General features: G+C 38.5%; 1 protein-coding gene and 1 long non-coding RNA gene across 7 annotated transcripts in view; one reads left to right on the top strand and one right to left on the bottom strand.

The window, feature by feature from the left end:
• Positions 1–4,127, bottom strand: part of LOC123606291 — a 12,744-nt gene extending 8,617 nt beyond the window's left edge. Inside the window, exon 1 of the long non-coding RNA XR_006716217.1 lies at positions 4,014–4,127. This is a non-coding gene — a long non-coding RNA (uncharacterized LOC123606291). The remainder of the gene's footprint in view (positions 1–4,013) is intronic.
• CBLL1 (Cbl proto-oncogene like 1) lies at positions 3,279–22,537 on the top strand. Of its 6 annotated transcripts, none has more exons than XM_045494442.1 (6): positions 3,279–3,342; positions 9,435–9,602; positions 12,864–12,964; positions 13,621–13,704; positions 16,387–16,460; positions 18,988–22,537. In XM_045494442.1, exons 1-6 carry the CDS (start codon positions 3,294–3,296, stop codon positions 20,021–20,023), a joined length of 1,512 nt encoding a protein of 503 aa, XP_045350398.1. In that variant the 5' UTR covers positions 3,279–3,293; the 3' UTR covers positions 20,024–22,537. The 6 variants fall into 6 exon arrangements, with proteins under 6 accessions (XP_045350398.1, XP_045350401.1, XP_045350399.1 ...); XM_045494445.1 differs by lacking the exon at positions 3,279–3,342 and adding an exon at positions 4,256–4,368 and having other exon boundaries at positions 12,867–12,964; XM_045494443.1 differs by lacking the exon at positions 3,279–3,342 and adding an exon at positions 4,256–4,368.

Genomic DNA, 22,537 nt, shown 5'->3' with positions numbered 1-22,537 from the left:
GGAACTCTATCTTCGAAACCTATCGCCAGCCATTTTAATAGGTAATAATAAAATTGTAGCTAACATTTAATATTCATTTAATAATGTGTCAGCTGCTATGCTAAGTATTGTCTCATTTAATCTTTACTATCACCTCAAGAAGCAATGACTCTAGCTAACTACCCCAGTAATAAGAACTACTATTTCGTGACGGCCTACTGTGTGCCAGGGGGTACTAAGTGCTCCAGATAGGTCAAAACATTTAGTTCTCACAACTCGAAAGATAGGTGCTATCATCATCCCCATTCCACAAAGGAAGGAAATCAGCCACAAAGATTAGGTAATCTGCGTGAAGTCTCACAGCTGGGAAATGACGGCTCTGGACTTAGAACCCCCGGCTGTTAACGCTCAAGTTCATCTAGCCAATCACTATATTCTACTGCCTTTCCCGTCTACTTCTGCTGACCCAACTTGTTGATGTATAGTGGACACTATCCTGATCAATTCTTCTCTTACTAACAGTCCATTCATACTTACTAGCAATTTGGACATCATAGGAGTCTCTGGCTGGCTACTTGGTCAACTGTTCTCTCTCTTTAAGATTTTGTTTTTAAGGAATCTCTATGCCCAGTATGGGTCTCAAACCTACAACTTTGAGATCAACAGCTGCATGCTCCACCGAGCAAGCCAGCCAGGCGCCCTAGTGAACTGTTCTTCTCTTACAGGCAATAGTATTGATTCACTCCCCTGCCCACCCCGCCCCCCCAAAAAATTTAAGTTCTGCTCATTGTTTTCAAATGTATCTTGCTGAACTATGTTGCTTATATGAATGATATACCATGTTAGGTTTTGTTTATGTGCCTTTTTTTTATTAAAAAAAATCAAGTAAACGCCACACCACAGGTGGGACTTGAACTCATGACCCCAAGATCAAGAGTCACACGCTCCACCAACTGAGCCAGCCAGCCTAGGTGTGCTTTCTTAACTGTTACTCTGGAATCATCTCAAGGTTCTGCATAAGCACACCTAATTTTCTTTTTCAGTACTCTCAAACGAGGACCAACAACACAAGTCAAGCTGATCGCTGTCCTCTACAGAAGTTACAATAATTCTCTATCTGTGCCCTCGCTCTCACCTGTTTCATATGCCTTATTGCTGTCCTACTCTCCAAATCCTCCTCATTCATCAAGGCTCAGCTTAAATCCCTCCAAAGTCTACCTAACTACCCTTGGTCCTACTGCTCATTATTTTCTCTGAATGTATGCAGCACTGCATTCCCTCAAAACACTTAAATTATATGTGTTTTTAATTATTTCTATAAATGCTAGCCAGTGTAGTCGTTGTAGGGACCATTATTTAATACAGTTCTTGCCCTTCACAGTTTTAGGCACAACAGGGTGATATTACTGAAGGAGCATTAAGGAGACATCCTGACCTGGTATTGAGGAGTCTCAGACAAGCTCCTGGGAAACAAGCTCTCTGCTACCCACTGTACTTTTCTCTTAGCATAAACTAAGTGCTATATAAATGACAGGCTATTAAAACATCTTAAAAACATCAGCTTATAAATGGTGGGCTGGCAGACAGTTTGTCCGTAAGATGAATATCTGCACCTCAGTGCTTTAGATCACCCATTACTATGATGTTTTGTTTTTATAAACCTTAGGGCAACACCATGCTACAAAGTGAATATGAATGTCGGCTTTTTTTGTTGTTTCAAATCATGCTAATTTTATTTTTATTTAATGTTCTCCATTTTATAAAAGTTGATTAAGTAACAATCAACATAATGATAGATTATTACATAGAAGGCAGATGGAGAGGATACTAATAAGAATGTCGACTTTTAGGGGCATCTGGGTGGCTCAGTTGAGCCTCTTGGTTTCGGCTCAGGTCACAAACTTGCAGTTTTGTGGGTTCAAGCCCTGCGGTTGGGCTCTCAGCTGGCAGCACAAAGCCTACTTGGGATTCTCTCTCTCTTCCTCCCCCACTCACGCTGTCTCTCTCAAAATAAATAAATAAGTAAACTTAAAAAAAAAAAAAAAAGAATGTCAGCTTTTAAAGAAATTGTGACTGGTTATAGCACAGAGATCACCAACAATGGATACCAGAGGGCAGTAATAAAAGTGTAAGTACAGTTTCACTTATCAGTTTATGTGAAGAGATAAATTTGTCACACTGCTACTGCCCTGGTAAAATGAGGCAGCTACAGCTAAGGGGGTAATGAATATAGAACACAGATGCTGCAAGCAATGCATGAAAGCAACACATGTCAAATAATTCGACAGATCTTTACCTAACATTTTATCAACAGGAAATCTAATAAAAGAGTGTCCTGTCAGTAAATTTTCATAACTTCATGCACCATAAGAATGCAGACACAACTTCTGATTTATAGACTAAACTATGTAAAATATACTTTGAAGCCTCTTTTTTGCTCTAATTCTTAAATATGCTTTTTTGCTCTAATTCTTTAAACATGAGCATCAGCAGACACCAATAATATCATTATGAACCTGGATTTGCATTAATCTGAAGTATGGCTGACAGGCTAAATATGAGAGAAAAAATAAATAAAAAGAGCGCTTCCTAGGTGAAAACTACCTTCTTCTATACCTCAAATAGGTGAGAAATGACCCATCGTATCAGCACTGTATTTAGAGAAGTGGGAAGGTATGGTTAAGCTTCCTTCCTCCAAACCTCCAAAACAAAAAATAAGCCCAGCAATTGAAAGCATTTCGGAAACCACTTACTAATACAGAAATCTACATGTCAACAAAAGCAGGGGTGATTCTGATTCACAATGGTCCTTGGTTGTAATTGTACCTAAAAACTTGTTCATAAAGCTTCAGGTGTAGCGGGGCAGTCTTTTTAAAGACCCCAGTACAACACTCCCCAGATCAGCACAGAGCACTCATAGTGCTGATCTTTATGACTCCAAGCTGTTACTGCCTAACTACAGATACAACGCATCGCTGCACATACTTAATCCAGAATTCGGCACCGTGACAACATCTCTGTCAGAGGGCAATATAGTAATCTCCTATTGATCCAGGAACTCTGGCACCGAAAGCGTGAACAACCCAAGGTACTGATGTCGTCACCAGGGGACGACAGGAATAGAACCCAAATCCCTAGGCTCCCAAGCTCGTGTTTTCTACTAATTGTGCTCCTTTCTACTCATCCGAGAGCATCAAGTGTAGAGGGCTGGAGAAGGGAGTGGACACAAATGAGCCAAGTCGGCGAGGTGGAGACCGCACTGAAGGTCCCCAGGAACCACTCTGTGGCACTTTCCTTTGTTTTGGTTGAGGACGATGAAGGCAGCCGCAGCCACAACCCCCGGGGACCAAGAACTGGAACTAGGTACTGCCTGTTGTGCTAACTCTCTCTTCCCTCATTTTAGGCCTTTCCTTTTCAACCTCTCCCTTCCGGCCAGCCCTGCCGCTCCCTCCACCTCACGCCGCGTCCGTCCCGTCCCCCGGCTCCGCGTCGCACTTTACAGCCGGTGTCCCCCAGGGAAGCGGCAGCTGCGGGGCACTCGCCCGCCACCCGGCCCTAAGCCCAGTCCTTAGGTGGTCGGGGGGGCTCCCAGCGCCACAACCGTTTGCTCTAAAACAAAACAAAACAAAAAACACACAAACGAGTGCTAGTCAAGCATTTTGTGTTTCAACGATCAGAACCTTAATTGGTGGGAACGGGGGTATATACCAAGTTGGCTCTGCGTAGCTGGTCAGGACAAAGCAAAATTTAGACAATACGCAGAGAGCCTTTCTCTTCTCTCGTAGCTCGACCATGCCCTGGGCAACCTCCCACTGGAGGACGCCTTCCGGAGCGCGCGTGTTTACACTTTCCCTACCCGGGGTGCAGGAGACCAGCGCTCGCGCACTCCGGGGGATTCCAAACCGTTACTCCGCCCGCCGGGGTGGGGCCAGCCCAACGGCCGAGCCTGCGCAGTGAGCCTGGCCGGCCCCGGGGCCCCAGCGCACTACAAGTCCCAGAAGGCAGCGCTCCCCGGGGGCGGGCGGCCGCCTTACCTGCCGCGAGCTTATGCCTCAGGCTGCTACCGCTCTCCCCCTCCCCCGTTCCCGTCGGTCGCCTTTCCACAGTTAAAGGCTACTTTCTCGTGAAGCACGTGGGGAAGAGTCTTAGTAACCTCGACCTGGAGGCTCTTCGCGTGTCCTTCCTCTCCCCGAACTATGCCTGACTCCCTCACCGGAGTTGGGTAGTAGACAAGAGAGAAGGAAGCTTACGGAGGCCAAAGCCGAGGCAACTTGGTCGCACTTCCGCCTCCCGGGCTCCGGAAGGTAGCGCGCACGCGCTCTCTGCGACTCCGGCGCGGTTGACTTCCGCTCCCACTGTGCCCTGCGAGCCGAATCATGGATCACACTGGTAAGGAGGCGGAGGCAGTGGGGGTCCCGGTTCCATGCCCCCTTGGCCGGCCTGGGACTTGCTGCCCAGCGGGCAGAGAGGGGATACTCTCGCCCTACAGCACTGGGGTCTGGCGGTGAGAAGGAAATCTCACAGACCCCTCCCTGTGCCCGGCAAGGGCCTGCTGCGTCCCGGCCTACCCTCCGGTGCGGTACCTACCGCCTCGGTGCCGGCAACAGCCACTTCTCTGGTTCTGCTGAGCTCCCAGCCCAGACGGTGGGAGGCGGGGGCCTCGTGGGGAGGAGAGAGTTCCGCTCCTTTTTTCCTCGTTCTGTGTGCTCTGCTCTCAGTTTGGGGGACTGGCGGGTAGATTCCAGTTTTGGAGTCGGGGAAGCCTTGTTACGCTGGGTGTCGATGCGCGGGAGTGGGTTAGAGACTTCCTGCTGTCTCAGTCAGTTTTGGGCGGGTGCTGCGGTGGTCACTGCCGGTCGTTATTGTCTCTCCGGTCCTTCACGGATTAGAGGTGGGAGAAGGGAGTCGGATATTGTTTTCGGAATCATACTCGGAGCGGCTTTTCTGCCTGAGCCCAAAGCATGCCCCGCGCTACGGCTGTGGTCCTTACCCATCATTTGGGGGCGTTTACAAAGGAGAGCTTAAAATCAAGATATTCTCGTCTCTATGTCCAAGTAAGAATGACTCCGCTCTTCGTTACGTCTTGTTTGGCTTTTTCTTCTTTGTGGTTTTTGGATATTGAATGAGAGTGCACTTGGAGTTAGTGTTCCGTATAGTTATGCCAGCCATATCATAAGTAGGAAAAAAAGGATGTTTCTTGTATTAAGCATTGGTTAGGGTGTACTCAGTCATCAAATACCTACTTAGTTTTCTACATATAGATGTAAAATTATATCTATATGGTTTTAGTGAGTGTTAGTCAATGTAATATATGCCAGATACCTGTAGGTCTGGAGATGGAATGGTGCAATGGTAAGCAAGACGGTCTGAATCCCTGACCTCATGGAGATTACATTCTGTTGGGGAAGACACCATAAACAGGGCTTTTGTTTTTGTTTGTTTGGTTTTTAAAACCTAAAATTACAGATCATGATGAGTGCTTTGAAGAAAATAAACGGGTTCTGTGGTAAAGACTAATAGGAGGAGGCTTCAGAGAGAGTGGTCAGGGAAGGTCTTTCTGTAAAAGTAGAATTTATAAGTTGAGATCTGATGCATGAGAAGAATCCAGTCATGGAACTGATCAGGAGGAAAGCATTTCTAGCAAATACTAAGACTCTGAGGAAGGAAAACTTAAAGAAGATCAGTTAGCTGCAGCTTAGTTAGCAAGAGGGAAGGAACCCTGAGATTGAAAAGGAAGGCAGGAGTCAGGTCCTACAAGACTTTGAAGTCCATGATAAAGATTTGATTCTAAGTGCTGTGTGAAGCCATTGAACAGAAGTGGAGGAGGAACGTAATTTCTTTTAAAAATACAATAGCTTGTTCATGGAGATGGTGTAAAAGAGGGAGACAAAAATAATAGAAAATAGACGATTTAGGAGGTGATCGCAGTAGACCAGAAGAGAGACTCGACTTAGTTAAGTTGGCTTGGTTTAGTAGAAGGGGAGTGGACAAATTCAGTATTTTGGTGGTAGAACTCAAATATGAGCTTTGTGAGAGAAAGGAGAGATGCCTAGGTTTCTGGTTTGATCACCTAGGTAGTGCCCATTACTGATTTGGGGAAAACACACTTTTTAAAAAAGGGGTAGAGGTGAGACCTGGGAATTTGGGAACAAAATTTTGGGCTGCCAAGTATGAGCTGTGTATTGGGACATACAAGGGAAGTTGTCAGGTGGAAATCAGAGGAAAGATGTGGACTGAAAAATACACTGAGATTTAGTACCAGAGAGTTAATATTTTAAGGATGGATGAGATCACTCAAAGAATGAGAACACAGAAGACCTAGAATCAGGCTGTAAGAATCTCTAGTATTTGGAAATTTTGTAGAATTGAAACTCTGGGACCTTGGTGTTAGAGTAACAAATGTGCAACTTTAGCAAAATACTTATCATTAGAGCCTGTTACTAGAATTGGTAGTTAAGCCTGTTCCACAGTTTACAGGATGTTATGTTAAGAAGTTGTAGTACCGCTGGGTGTGTGTCTTGAGTATTTATTATCCTAGTTCTCTAAGTTAAAATATTGCCTGAGAAAGTAAGAGTCATCCTGACATGAAAATATTCACAAATGAGCTGACCATTTAAAAAATTAGTTCCTACTCAGATATCCCTGCTAGATATTTTCTATTCTTTTTTTTTTTTTTTTTTTTTTAAAGATTTTGTCTCTGAGTAACCTCTACACCCAACATGGGGCTCAAGCTTACAATGTAGATCAAGAGTCACATGCTGTACCAACTGACAGCCCTTTCTCTCTTCATTTAATTTCTTTATAAGTGATTATCTTTGCTTCATATCAGGAAACAGTGTCAAATACTGTATATTGATTGTGATTACAAACCTTGCAAAAGATTCAGGTTTTTTTTGAATTCATAAACATGAATTTGATAACTATTTGAATCACAAATAAAATCCTTGGCCAATGAGGAAATTCCATTCAGCCAGTTGATTGAGGATGTTATGACAGGGTAGGTATTTTAAGAGAAAGATTTTAATGTCAAAGGATTAAGAGAGGCTCTTGGGGAAATTGATAAAACCCTTGAATATTATGCAAAAGTGACTGATTTTATGATCATGCTGAAAAGTCAGACATAAAATGAAGGCTATCCTCTAGGGTTCTAATAGAATTTTGCCAGAAAAACGACTCCAGGAAACGCCCAGTTAGCACTCGATTCATTCTTTGGTCATTTTAAGAATTAGCACTTAGTTGTAACTGCAATCTAAATTTTATGAAATATTTCTTGGTTTCTTTAATTCAGGATAAAATTCTAAATAAATCTTTAAAAAACTATAATATAAAAGTGTTACTCCTTTTTAAAGTGGATTCACCTTAAATGGCCAGTTATAGGGGCTCCTGGCTGGCCCAGTTGGTAGAGCATGAGACTCAGTCTTGGGGTTGTAAGTCCGAGCCCCATGTTGGATGTAGATTACTTAAAAAAAAGTCTTTAAAAAATAAAAATAAATGACTAGTTATGTCTTCAGTTCTCTTTTTTTGTGTAACAATATCCATGGACTTTTATGGTTATGGGCTTTATGTTTTTAGTTGACATATTCAAAAAGAAATTGTGCTGTATTTTCTGATTTTTTAATAAAAAAAAAAAGACAAACCCAGAATGATATCACTATTGAATGCTGTACTTTGTTTATGGACTTGCAATCTGAGAGGTAGGTGGCAAGGTGTTAAAGGGCAGAGGACTCCTGAAAGTCGTGGTAGGCTAAGCAAGCAACTGTTGTGATCTCCACTGCTCAAGGTGGAGGGAAAGGATTTGCAGTGATGAAGTGTTGGTATTTTGGTCATTCGCCTAGTTGTAAAACCATTGAGTCCTAATATCAGAAGGAAAGCATTGAACTGTCAACCATCTGTCTACATCAGCTTGCTTTGTTCATTTATTGAAAAATCAGGAATACATTTTGAGCAAAAAAAAAAGATTCTGTCATATCCATCCTTTGGCTATTACATTGCTTGTAGGTACTTTTACATAAGTAACTAGAAGAAAGCAGATGAAATACATTACTCAGCTTGGTTTAATACATTTGGTGAAGTGCTGAAAGTTGATCCAGTTGGGTTTATCCTAACTCAAGATTTTAGCTACCCATATACTTCCTTTCCATGAATTTTTTCTTTGAGGATTAGCTATTGTAAAAGTAATAGTAGAAAGTAGACTGAAAGATATTTAAATTAATCATTAAGAATTAAATTATTATTTTGAATTAAAATTATTTTGAATTAAAAAAATAATTGTTCAGGAAGAGTGCAAACTGATGTGAATTTAACATGTGTCTGTAAACCTAGTAGCATTGGAGAGGAGGTCATTAGTACTAGGTTACTGCTTTCAGATTTGGCTTTACTGAATGTAATGTGGACAGTGGGCCTATCAATCTTGGTTGCACTATCTCCTGCAGGGACAGTTCATTCAGTATGTCATATTTAAAATGTTACTATTTTTAAAAATTATTTTATTTGCATTTCCTATTTTGGGACATTTCCCTTTGTGTCTTTGGTGGGTAAAAGTGAATATTTTCTGTATTATAATATTTTGTCATAGACTTGAAAAAAAAAAGGAGACTATTAACCTTCAAATGGAGTCAGTTCTATGAAATAATCCTTCTGTTACTCATGGGAAATGAGTTAATAGCTAATAACAAGGAGGGCCTTAGAAAGTGTCCCTTGTTTAGATCTAGTTGAATTACAGAAACCTTGCATCCTTCTACACTCTATTTTTCCATTACGATGCAGCTTAGAATAACACACTCACATGTATATATCTATAAAGGTTGTAGCCCAAATACATCATTGTGTGCTTCTGCTACTAAATAGTGTAATAATTTTTACTATTCCTTAATACTTTTTAGAAAAGCTATTTTACACTTAGGGAATAATCACTTTCCTTAAAACTAATTTCATTTTCAATGCATTACTTTTTTAATTTTGCTATTGTCACTGTTAGTTTTTTGTTTGTTTTATTGATTGTCCTGATGTAGATTCACTTTTCTAACTTAAGTGTTTTGTGTGCTTGTTGGAGATGTGGATGGTTTTCTTTCTTTTCCTCCTCCTTCCTTTTACTTATTTTTTTAAAAAAAAATCTCTTATAGTTCAAGACAGAAGTTCTTGGGCTTATAAAGGTTTTATGTTTTTGTAAACTCTTTTGGAATCATGGAAATTTTTATTGTCTACTTTTAGAGAGAGGTTCTGTAGTTTTTGCCAACTCTTTAAAGGGTTCCATCTCAAAAAACATTGCTTTAAGGGTTTATCTAGTATAGAGAAAGTTAATGCTTGAACATATATAATATAATATTTAAAATCAGAGCCCAGATATTCAGCCCTTGATAATGTTGGATATGTTACTTTAATACCTGTAGCAGAATAATCTTCAAAAAGGAAAACTGAAAGAAATTACAACTTTTTTTTTTTTTTTTCTGACGTAGACAATGAGTTACAAGGCACTAATAGTTCTGGATCATTGGGTGGTCTTGATGTTCGAAGACGAATTCCTATAAAGCTTATCTCCAAACAAGGGAACAAAGCCAAAACTGCACCTCGAACTCCAAGGACTATAAACAGGATGCCTGCAAAGGCTCCACCTGGTGATGAAGGTAATTTGTTTAAACTGACAGATCCAAAAGTCTATTGTATCTGATTCCACCAAATATTCCATGTGGTCTTATTTATTTAAGATCTTTTTATCTTACTGTTTCATTTTTCATGCACTTTTCTCTTGCTGTATAATATTTTTGGTTTTTCTTTTGTTATTGAAAGTAACACTGCCTATCATTAAAAAAAAAACAAACCAAAAACCTAAATAACATTTCAGAGAGCAAAATATTAAAAGTGAAATTTGTCTCCCTACCTTGACAATACTGTACCAAAATAATTTCTTTTACAACTTTTTTATAGTAACTTTTTAATATATAACTGCCCTTTTCATGTAAGATGCAATTAAAATTTTGCCTTATCAGTGTGTACAGTTGTAGTCATTTAAGAAAATAGGCTTAGGTATTTCATTTATAGATACACTATAATGTATTGAGAATTTTTCTGATTTTTTTTGCTGTTAAAAACAATGCTGCAGGAAATATCCTTGTAAATATAGCTTAGCATGTACGCTTGGTGTCGAATTTAAACTTTGCATGAATTTGGGTATTTTACAGCTTGATGGTATCCATCTGTACATCTTAGAATTTAACAGATATTGTCAAATGGCTCTGAAAAAAAACATCCATTTATATTCCCGCACACTAATATTGGGACTATTAACCTTTAAAAATTTTCGTTTTGATACACATTTCTTTAATTATGAATGGAGTTATGTGGATATCTTTACATAGTATCGTTTATTTCTTTTGCCTAGGGTCTACCTGTTCATATCTTTTAACCAGTTTTTTCTGTATTGTAGTCTTTCTCTTGATTTTTCTGAGTTCATTACAAATTATTAAATTGGCTCTTTGTCACATATTGTGTATATTCACCATTTGTCTTTTGCACTTTATATATCCAATTTTTATTGTGGTGAAGTTTGAAGATTTTGTGTCATCAGATATCCAATCCAGTCTTCTGTTATGATTTCTGGGTTTTATAAAATTCTTAGAAGGGCCTTTTTTCTATTTCATGAACAGAAAATAATTTTCCCATTTTACCCGTTAGTATAGGGTCAGCAAACTATGGCCTGTGGACCAAATCCAGCCCTGTTTTTGTAAAGATTTTTTGGAACACAGCCATGCCCATTCATTTAAGTACTGTTTATGACTGCTTTCACACTATAATGGCATAGTTGAGTAATTGCAAGAGACCATATGGCCTACCCAGCCTAAAATATTTACTAATCTAGCTTTCTACAGAAAAAGTTAGCTGATCCCTGCTGTGGGACATTTATGGACGTGTATTTGGTTATTTAAAAAAAAAAAAAAAGGTGGAGTCTGGCTCTATTTATTTTTTCTCTAAAACAGCTAGCTATTTGTCTTAACCATTGAATAATCTGTCTTTTCTGTGCTGAATAAGAATCCCACTATTATCCTACATTAAAGGCCTAAAAGTATTTGTCAATTTCTAGAGTTTCCCTTCTATTCCAGCAGTCTATCTATTTTTCTTTTTGGAATCAAAATGTTTTAATTATACCTCATTTTATGGTTCTTTTTATTGTAGGGTATCTCTCCAAGTTCATTTGAAGTCACATGTTCTAAATCATGGTGGTAGTAACTTAAGGCGATTGCTGCACTCTTCATAACGTAGGGTGCCCTTTCTTTGATCTTTTTGTTTCTTTTAATAATTTTTAAAAAGTACACAGTAATGTGCAAGTACATTCTTGTTATCATAATCCAAACAAGGCAAAAAAGCTAAAATCCCCCTTCTTTCTTTTTCCTCTCAGATATCCCCTCATTCCCTCCCCTCTCATCCCCCAAGCTTACACCCCTTTCTAGAGGGAACTACTATTACCAATTTCTCTTTTAAGAGAACAAACCGAGGCTGGAGATAACTTTTGATTACTTCTGATTCAACTAATTCGGGTAAAAAATAATAAGTGATTGGTGTTTTTTCTAGGCAGATCAAAATAGGGAGATGTGGGTACTAATATGGTATTATACAATTATACATGTATACTTTAATGGTGGGAGTGCAGGTTGAACAACTTTGAAAAATGATTACTGAGCTCCTCATTTTGTTGGCTGTTGTTCAACACAATAACTCAGCATTTTAGATAAGAAGAACTGATCTTCCTTATTTTGAATTTTAGATGACAGAAGCTTTTTATAAGGTATAAATGGGCCATACAAGAGGTGAGGGTCACTCACTTGTAACTTTTAAGAATACTCCTTGAACTGTATACTTTGTATTGGAGATGGTTAGTGCACTGGTAAAGTCTTGCTTCCCTGTATTTGTGTGTATGTCCATATGTACATCCATACACAGGTACTGTAATTTAGCCACGTGGGTAAAGTTAAAACTTGTGCGCTTGGTCTATGCTGTTTACCAGTTCTAGGGCCTAAAGAGTCATGAGAAGCCTGGCATTTTGGAGGGATAGATTTGCCTTCTCACCTTTACTTTAGGTAATTGGATTCTACCAAGAATTACCATTGGACTGTCCATTGGTTTTCTCTTCTTTTGTATGAGATGAGATGCTTACCATCAAAGTCAGAGAAATTGAGCCCATATGATCTTCATAATTTTATTGATACAAATAGTGGAGAGGAGGATACTTGTGACTAGATATGATATGGCTTCTGCTGTTTGGGTGATCAACCAGAGAGAGGTTTTAATTGAAAAGATGAAGTATGAATATGTTCTTATTTCTAAAATCAGTTTCAGTTTTAAGACTGAAGGAGAGGATACCTAATTTGCTTAGTTGTAAGAAGAAAAACCCGCAGAATTCTTTATATTTTCATTATATGCTTTTGGCAATAAAATCAGCCTCTTGCAGCATGATACCACTTTTGTAGGTAGATTACAGTAAGTGATCAGTGTCTTAAAAGTTTGTGCGGCAAGTGTGACGATGGTAATTAGTAAAGGTTTATACTAGAGAGAGTTTGGTGAATTAATAAGAGCACTTGAATGGGAGTGAAGTGTTCTGAAGTCTGTTCCTGGCTCTCCCACTTAATCTATGTATTGAGTTACTATAGGTCTCCATACTGCAGTATTCCCAACTATAAAATAAGAGGGTTGGAGTAGATGGTTGCCAAGATCATTTCTAGCTGATGTTATAATGACTTAAACTAGTCTTGATTATCTTGTCCTTAGAAGAGCTTTGAAAGGCATCAGATGGGCTTTTGGGTGAACAGGTCTGTGGTGCCATGTACATGTACTTCCAAAATGAAATTTAGGATTTGAAAAGTTTCTTTTCTCAGAACACTTTCTTTTCTCAGAAGGATTTGATTATAATGAAGAAGAACGGTATGACTGTAAAGGGGGCGAACTGTTTGGAAATCAGCGAAGATTTCCTGGACACCTTTTTTGGGACTTCCAGGTAAAACTAAAAATAAAAAAAAATTTATTAGAACAGCAAAATACTTTATTTTATTATGTAAAAAAATATTTTCTTTAATGTTTATTTTTGAGAGAGAGACAGAGACAGAGAGTGGAGGGGTGGGGGCAGAGAGAGAAAGAGACACAGAATCTGAAGGAGGCTCCAGGCTCCGAGCTGTCAGTACAAAGCCCGACACGGGGCTCGACTCACAGACCGCGAGATCACGACCTGAGCCAAAGTCAGGTGCTCAACTGACCGAGCCACCCAGGCACCCCAGAACAGCAAAATACTTTAAATATTTTACTAGAATAATCAGAATACTTAAAGAATGGTATGAACTTCTATTACAGCTATTATGCTTTTTTTTAAGCACACTCAAATCATCTGTTTATTAATGCCCTATTTCCACTATTTTCAAAAATAATTTGAAATAATTTTCAGTAAAGTCAAGTAAAATCAATAACCGTAAACATTAGAAAAAAGAAACTAATGGGGGCACAGCTAATCATGTGGAATATGTGGGAATTATGCCAAGAAACCTTCATTTCTAATTGTATTAACAACTTTTATAAAATACTAACCAATTCATTGCAAAAATTATAAGTACAATTTTTAGAGATGCTTAAAAAGAAAATTTTAATTATATCATTCAACAGATAAACATCTTAGGTGAAAAGGATGATACGCCGGTTCATTTCTGTGACAAGTGTGGATTGCCTATTAAAATCTATGGGCGAATGGTAAGTATAACTAAATTAAATGTTTTAGTAAATGTAAACTTTTGTGTAGAGATGAGATTCTGAAATTTAAGTAGGTGGGTTTATCACTGTTTAATGACTAAGTTTGTGACATTTTAATTAAGTATGGAATAGCCAAGGGAAATTTGGGGATACCATGCATTTAATATAATTATCTTGACAAATTCTTGAATTGTTTGAAAATTAACTAACTTCTGAAAACGAATTTCTTTGGACTGTTTGATACATGTTAGTGGATATTTATTCTGGTTTATTAAGGAAAAATTGTTTTCTTGTTAAACAACAAAGTTAGTTACTTGTTTCCGAAGGCTATAATTTTTAATGTAAAATTAATAATACTAATAATTCAAATAGAATTGAATTCTAATCATTAAAAACAATTATAACTCTAGTTGTAATTTTATAGTAATTTTGACATATCCTCCTTTAAAAGATAGTTTTGTATTTGTATTTGAAAAAAATTGAGTTCAGTAACGTCTGCCTGGTAGAGGGCATGGATCGGGCCCTCTTGCTTTGCTGTGTAGCGTAGCTAAATAAGAGTAATGGACTATGAGTTTTAAAATGGTCTAACATCATTTTACTGTGTCCTTCTGATTTATTTTTAGATTTTTGTAAGTTCATTAACTGCCAGGGAAGAATGCTACTTACATTAAATGTAGGAGGTGTTTGTTATTTCACTGCTTTGACACAGTTTCAGGAGGAACAGGATAAGATAGAACATGGTTATGGTATTCTTCTTTGGGAGTTTTCTTTTAATTATTTTTTTTACTTTTTACTTTATAAATTTTTATTGAAGTATGATTGACCTATAATATTAAATTAGTTTTGGGTGTACAACATAGTGATACGACAATTATGTACATTACACTGTGCTCACCGTGATAAGTGTGGTTACCGTCTTTCAGCATACAAAGTTACTATAATGTAATCGACTGTATTTTCTATGCTGTACTTTTCATCCCTGTGACTTCCCTGTTTTATAACTGGAAGTTTGTACCTCTTAATCACCTTCACTTTTGCCTCCCGCCCTAGTATGTTCTTTGTATTTATGACTGTTTCTCTTTTTGTTGTTGTTGTTGTGTTTGTTTTGTTTCTTGGGTTCCACATATAAGTGAAATCATATAGTATTTGTCTTTCTCTGCCTGACTGACTTTACTCAGCGTAACACCCTCTATGTTCATCCATGTCAGAAATGGCAAGATTTCATTCTTTTTTATGGCTAAGTAATATTCCATCGTGTATATGTACCGCGTCTTTTTTTTCTTGGCTATTATAATATGCTGCAATAATGGTGCATATACTTTTTTTGAATTAGTGTTTTTGTTTTCCTCAGGTAAATTCCCAGAAGTGGAATTACTGAATTGTATGGTACTTCAATTTTTAGTTTTTTTGAGGAACTTCCATACTGTTTTCCATAGTGGCTGCAGCAATTTACATTCCAACCAACAGTGCGTGAGGGTTCTTTTTTTCCCCCACATCTTGGCCAACATGTTTCTCTTGTCTTTTTGATACTAACCATTCAGACGGATGTGAGGTGATACTTCATTGTGGTTTTGATTTGCTTTTCTCTGATTAGTGATACTGAGCGTCTTTTCATGTACCTGTTGGCCATCTGTATGTCTTCTTTGGAAAAATGTTTATTCAGGTCCTCTGCCCATTTTTTAATCTGATTATTTGGGCATGGGGGGGTTTGGTGTTGAATTGTATGAGTTCTTTATATATCTTAGGTATTAAGCCCTAATTGAATATATCATTTGCAAATATCTTCTCCCATTCAGTAGGTTGTCTTTTCATTTTGTTAATGGTTTCCATTGCTTTTGTTTTCCTTGCCTGAGGAGACATCTGGAAAAATGTTAATTAAGTTTACTAAGAGATTGCTGCGTATGTTTTCTTTTAGGAATTTTATGGTTTCAAGTCATACATGTAGGTCCTTAATCCATTTTGAGTTTATTTTGTGTATGGTGTGAGAAAGTGGTCCAGTTTCATTCTTTTGCATGTAGCTCTTCAGTTTTCTCAACACCATTTACTGAAGAGACTGCCTTTTCCGTATTGTTTATTCTTACCTCCTTTGTCGTAGATTAATTGACTGTATATGCATGGGTTTATTTCTGGGCTCTCAATTCGATTTCATTAATCTGTGTCTGTTTTTGTGCCAGTACTGTACTGTTTTGATCACTATAGCTTTATAGTATAGTTTGAAAGCTGGGATTGTGGTACCTCTAGCTTTGTTCTTTCTTAAGATTGCTTTGACTATTTGGGGTCTTTTGTGGTTCCATATAAATGTTAGGATTTTGTGTTCTAGTTCTGTGAAAAACTGCAATGAATCTGTAGATTGCTTTGGATAGTGTGGGCTTCTTCAGGAGCTTTACCTCTATAGGAACCACAGATGAAATTCATAGCATTTATACTTCGAGAAATGTAAGCAGATACATACGTATATATTTATTGGGGGAAAGGCCAAATATTTCATTATATCTCAAAGGGCTCTGTTACTGAAAAAAGGTTAACTGTTGCTTTTCTGTAATTAGTACTTAATAAATGTTTATCATAGTGAGCAATTCTCAGGTGCCTTTTATGTCCAGGTTACTGTGCTTACAGTTATTTTTTATGGAAATAGTTTAAGTTGTTCTAGTATGCTTAACTGTAATATGTCTCTGTTCACAGATTCCGTGCAAGCATGTGTTTTGCTATGACTGTGCAATTTTACATGAAAAAAAAGGAGATAAGATGTGTCCAGGGTAAGGTTATTAGTAGATTTATTTTCATTTTTATTTTTTTTAACATTTTTATTTATTTTTGAGAGACAGAGCACGAGCACGAGCGGGAGAGGGGCAGAGAGAGAAGGAGACACAGAATCCGAAGCAGGCTCCAGGTTCCGAGCTGTCAGCACAGAGCCTGAAGCGGGGGCTCGAACCCACAAACTGCGGCATCATGACCTGAGCTGAAGTCGGACACTCAACCGACTGAGCCACCGAGGCGCCCCATTAGTAGATTTTTAAATGATAAAAGTTTGTGATGTAATGAATTGTAATCTAGGTTAAAGATCAGAGTATGATGTAAGTCAGCAGCAGGATATCAAATATGTAGACATGGCTAACCTTTCTTTGTGAGCCTAGAGTTGGCCTTAGCCTTCTCCTTAGGATAGGGCTAGGTAGCTATTATCTGAGTGTTCACATTAGCCCAAACAAATACATGTGTCATCACAAAATTAGTGTTATAAACCAAAACAGTTGTTTTGTTTTGTTTCTCTGATGGGACACTAGAGAGGTAGTATCAAGCAGCGATTGGAATTACAATTCCTGTCTTCAGATCCCTAGTCTGCCGCTTATTAGCTGTGTGACAGATTGTTTCTTCATCTGTAAAATGGAGTTAATAAATAGCATCTACGTCTCTGTGTTGTTAGAACTAAACTAGTAGGTCCATACATCTATATTTATAGTACCTAGCATATAATAAGTACTAGGTAAGTATAAGCTCTTATGTACTACCTGCAAATCTTATTATTTATGTCTTCAGTATGTCTTAGGACACCATCATGGTATTGGCTCAGACAGGTTACAAAGATCTAGAGATATTGGTTGATACTGATCCAGTTTGGTATGGTCTTGAAAGATCCAGGATAACTTTTTATACCACTTTAGAACCCCTGATAGAAGACTTGAGAAAGCTTTGAGACCAACTTCCTTGGAACAGTTGTAGACTTCTGAGATTCCTTATGACCTGTGTCAGAAGCTATCCCAAGATTTGTAGTATGGGTTGATAACACAATTATGGACACTTACAAGGGATGATTTCTTTTTATGGTGTAGGAAGATTGGCATCACTGAGAGAGAGAGAGGATGATTCAATAAGTGTTCTAATGGTAATATGGAAAACGGAATTTAGTTTTCAAGATATTGAAAGTAACTCCAGTAAGCACCTCACTGGTCGGCACTTAGCTATTTGAGAACATCAGCCTATCTGGCTCAACCGACTCAGATCAGGAAGTGAAGAAATGGCAACCCAAGTTGATATAAATATTATATACTGTTGCTTTTAAATACCACCCAAAAGAAAGTATCTTACATTCCTGTTACCGTGGAGACCTTTCTGAGTTTACAGCATATTAGAAGCAAACAAATGAGAACTGTGCCAAATGGCCACTAAAGGGAAGCCTGCTAGTCTCAAGGAGTGCCAGCCTTACAGCAAGGGTGAAAATAGAGACACAGCTCAAACTCAGGAATATAGAGCCATTTAACATAGTCTCAGATGACCTGATACACATATTCCGTGATAATAGCCTATATCCATGCATATGTAGTGATTCCATGCTTAACTAGTGATTCGGTTCTGCCACTTTCATTGTTTTCAGTTATCCCAAGGATATTCTTTTAAGTAGGGCAAAGTAGATAAAAAACAAAAACAAGAAAACATTGTTAGAGTACATATTTTAACCCATATTGCAGATGAAGAAATAAACAGATTAAATGACTTCTCCAAGATTACAGAGCCAGCACTTGGTCCCCGTTCTTCTGATTCCTGGTTCAGTCCTCTTTCCACTATTTCAAAAGACTCTAAAGGCAAGTGTGGATTAAATATAGTGAGAAAGAGTTATAATTTTGACCCTGAGTCATTAAGAAAATGCTGAGTTAAATTTAGTGCTTACAGTTCAGAAAGGAGGGGGTCATACTTTTTTGTAGTAAAATTGTCTGATAATTCTTCCCTAAGGGACTCCTGATAGTCAGGGTTTGAATTTAAATAGTTTACGTTGCTTAATGTCAAGAACCCTGTCAATGAGGATGATCTTACACATTTTTGCAGTCCTTGCAGCGTCTTTTACTTTGTATTGTTCGCTCAGCAAATCCTTGTTGCTCCGTAAATACTGTACAAGTTTGAATTCCATGACTATGACAGACCTTTGGTTCATCCTTTCTGGCTGTTTTTGGAAATGGATGCAAAGCATAGAGTTTGTTTGAGACAATCAGATAATTCTGTGTCTTAGGAACAATAGGTCTTTTCTTAAAACATACTCTTGTTTGATAAACAACTTTTAATTTTTACTTGTATGGAGAGTTCCAAGGTCGGTAGAAGGGTGGATGCTTAATGTGAAGCCAACAGACCACAGAGTGGCAGTGATTAAAGGTTCACTTACGGTCCCTGCAACTTGTAATTGTGAACTCTTGCAGTTCCCACAACAGATTTCAAGAACAGGCATATCTGTGAGAGTTTGTGCAGTATTTTTCTGGTCTGCTTTTAGTAAATCCGTTTTTTCCCCTTCTCGTTCAGCTGTAGTGATCCCGTTCAGCGGATCGAGCAGTGTACTCGAGGTTCTCTCTTCATGTGTAGCATTGTTCAAGGGTGCAAGAGAACCTACCTGTCTCAGAGAGACTTACAGGCGCATATCAACCACCGCCACATGAGAGCTGGAAAACCTGTTCCCCGTGCTTCACTTGAAAACGTCCATCCTCCTATCGCCCCACCACCAGCTGAAATCCCTGATCGTTTTATAATGCCGCCAGACAAGCACCACATGAGCCATATTCCGCCAAAGCAGCACATCATGATGCCGCCACCTCCGTTGCAGCACGTGCCACACGAGCACTATAACCAGCCACACGAGGATATCCGTGCTCCGCCAGCAGAATTGGCCATGGCTCCACCTCCTCCTCGTTCGGTCAGTCAGGAAACCTTTCGTATTTCAACAAGAAAACACAGCAATTTAATAACTGTCCCTATTCAGGATGACTCCAATTCAGGTGCTAGAGAACCACCACCTCCTGCCCCAGCACCTGCTCACCACCATCCTGAATATCAGGGCCAACCAGTGGTCTCGCACCCTCATCATATTATGCCTCCACAGCAACATTACGCACCCCCCCCACCTCCTCCACCACCAATAAGCCATCCAATGCCACATCCTCCCCAGGCCACAGGGACTCCTCACTTGGTTTATAGCCAAGCTCCACCTCCACCAATGACCTCTGCTCCACCACCAATAACCCCTCCCCCTGGACATATTATTGCCCAGATGCCACCTTATATGAATCATCCTCCTCCAGGACCTCCCCCGCCTCAGCACGGGGGCCCACCTGTAACTGCACCCCCTCCTCACCATTATAATCCTAACTCTCTACCCCAGTTCACTGAAGATCAAGGAACTCTGAGCCCTCCATTTACACAACCAGGAGGAATGAGTCCTGGTATATGGCCTGCACCAAGAGGGCCACCTCCTCCTCCACGAATGCAGGGTCCGCCTTCTCAAACCCCACTTCCTGGACCACATCATCCAGATCAGACAAGATATAGACCGTATTACCAATGATTAATAGTGCTTTGAACTGAAGATATGATGAGGAGGAAAAAAAACAACGAAAACTTATGTATAGTCAATCTTTTAATTAAGCTTTGACTGTTCTGGGAAGGAGAAGCACCTCTTCCTGAGGTGACCGTAAAACACGTAGGGTCTTGTCTCTTAAAAATGGTTTTAAATCTTGACCTTAGGATCGATTTCAAGTACTATACTGTAGTGCAGATAAGTGGCTCAGTTGAGCACAGCTATATTTTAACAACTTTGTTCCCCTAGTGTGGTAAATTGACCCAGAGGTGACCATTTGTAAAGAATTTGGGAAGACTTTTTCATTGTTCCACTTTCAAAAATAGTGCTTTTGTTCAATCCAGTGTTCAGTTTTTCTTGTGATACATTTTGTTAACCTGTGTAAAAGGATTAAATTTCAAAATGGTTGTAAAAATGCTATTTTTATGTGAATTTAAGTGCAGCCACATACTGTTTTTTAAAAACCATATGTTTTACCACTAATTTCCCAAAGTTACAATAAAATCCTAAAAGTAAAAATCTACTAGAATTTACTGTAAGGCAGACTGTTAAGTGGTAGAGAATTATTTCACATTTTAGGCACTGAAAGTTTGAGGTATATTAAGTATATAATGCACTTCACTTGGATGCCTTTTCATTTTTAGGCAGCCTCAGGAGCACCAAAATACATTGGAATTCCAGTAGTAAGATATTTTGATGTTCATAACATTAAAAGGCATTAGGAATTCTTTGGGAAGATCTGGCCAAAGTAATTGACTCTACAGGCTCCAAGCTATTGGGGGATACTGTTACTCATTAACGTTTTTTCCTGAATGGTTGGAATCACATGATGCACCACATTTACTAATCTTACGTAACATTATTTTATAGAACTGTTTAAATTGTGTTCTCTAGATAAAGTGTTCTACTCTGCTCATTGTCTCAAACTAAGTATTTAGGGCTGAATAGACTTTATGTAATTCCTCATTTCGTGGTGGAGTTGGATCCTGTGCTCTAGGTGGGTTCTTGTTTATTGGGTTTTTAAAGTACAATTTGAACGCCATAGAGGAATATTGTATTAATGAGGGACATTCTTGTAATCACAGACTTGCATTGCTCAGGTTTCATTACCGTGTGATAAGGTTTTTTTTCTCTAACTTGAAATTTTAAGACTATAATTTCCTGTTCCTTTTATGGGTTAAGCAGTATGAAACTGGGAACATTTTAAAATGGAGTCACCAGTGAAGACTACCAGATGATTTTGTTTGTATTGGAGAAAAGTAACGACTAAATTGTGATTTTCAGAGCTTTATAACGTGCCTTTAGAGTCAGCATTTGCATTATAGGGGCTTGCTACAGTCCAGCTAAGATGACCACTTACATTTTATATGGAACTCACGTGTATAAATCAACATTCTTAGGGTATGGTCCTATATCCTTTGAGTAAACCCCTGTGAAGTATTTCCTCCCCCCTAAAATGGTGCATAATATAAAAATGAAAAACGTAGTATGCAGATGTCATTTATTAAATAGTTTGTAGTGCGTACATTTAGAACATTTCTTTTTGACAAAGGGTGAGCTGATGGCTAATTTACGATTGGATCCTGTCAGACACAGGCAAAACAGTGTCTCGTCTTGGATAATGAGATGCAGAGTCGTCTCTGAACTTAGAGCTGAAGTTAGAGATAGGCGAAATGATTATTTGAACCTTGACCGGCCGGAAATAACTAAGACGCTTTTTTTTTTTTTTTTAAGTTGAGTGATTTTTCACATCTAGCAATTTGAGAGTCCAGTGTTAATGCAATATATCTAGTGAGAAATTCTTGTTATTAGGAGCATGGGAGTGAAATAAGAAATAGTATGAACTGGTGGTGGTGAGTGCTTCTATCATTACTGTAGGTACTTGGACTGGTGCAAACTTGATTCCTTTTCATGCCCCTATTTAGGAGCTGTTAAAATATTACTGTTAAAAATCCAATACCATTCTTTGTTTCTTGTGATAAGAAAATAGCCAAATTCCTTCTAGGGTTTCTCAACTGTTTATGAGGAGCGCTCCTGTTTTTATTGAAATTCACTAGAGTCGAATGTGGTATGAAACCACTTAGCCTATGTATTGGACAAAATAATTAGTATCATGATAAACTTCCACATGTTTAAGAGAATTCTCGTAGACTTTTTAAAAAATGATTTATTTTCAGTTAGGTTTAAAAAATACGTGTTATGCAGGGAGGCAGATCAGATGAATGTGTTGTAGCAGACAAAATTTTTAAATGGCGTTAGACTTGAATTCATCCAGTTATTGTTTGAATGAGGGTTGGTGGGTAGAAGGATAACAAAATTACTGTTAGTGTTTATTTCCTCAAGGAAAAAGATGTGAATCCCAGCCTTATTTCAGGGAAGCCTTTGAAGCTATGATGGACATAAGTCTAAATTAAATGTATGTATGTTTCATTATATTGCTCTTAAGACTACTGAGGTGGCAGTTTAATTCTTAAAAACAATAAAATGGAAGCATAAATACTA

This window comes from Leopardus geoffroyi, chromosome A2 (genome assembly GCF_018350155.1).
Source record: "Leopardus geoffroyi isolate Oge1 chromosome A2, O.geoffroyi_Oge1_pat1.0, whole genome shotgun sequence".
NCBI classification, from domain to species: Eukaryota; Metazoa; Chordata; class Mammalia; order Carnivora; family Felidae; genus Leopardus; species Leopardus geoffroyi.
Note: the sequence above shows the minus strand (reverse complement) of the source record. Positions and strands in the feature narration are given on the sequence as shown.

What these genes read in the sequence shown, in the direction of transcription:
- CBLL1 (XM_045494440.1), top strand. Translation starts at nt 4,403, where the DNA reads ATGCCCCCTTGGCCGGCCTGGGACTTGCTGCCCAGCGGGCAGAGAGGG. An exon ending in GCGTCCCGGCCTACCCTCCG is followed by an intron (nt 4,554 to 9,434) that starts GTGCGGTACCTA and finishes TTTCTGACGTAG; the next exon opens with ACAATGAGTTACAAGGCACT. An exon ending in GGCTCCACCTGGTGATGAAG is followed by an intron (nt 9,603 to 12,863) that starts GTAATTTGTTTA and finishes TTCTTTTCTCAG; the next exon opens with AAGGATTTGATTATAATGAA.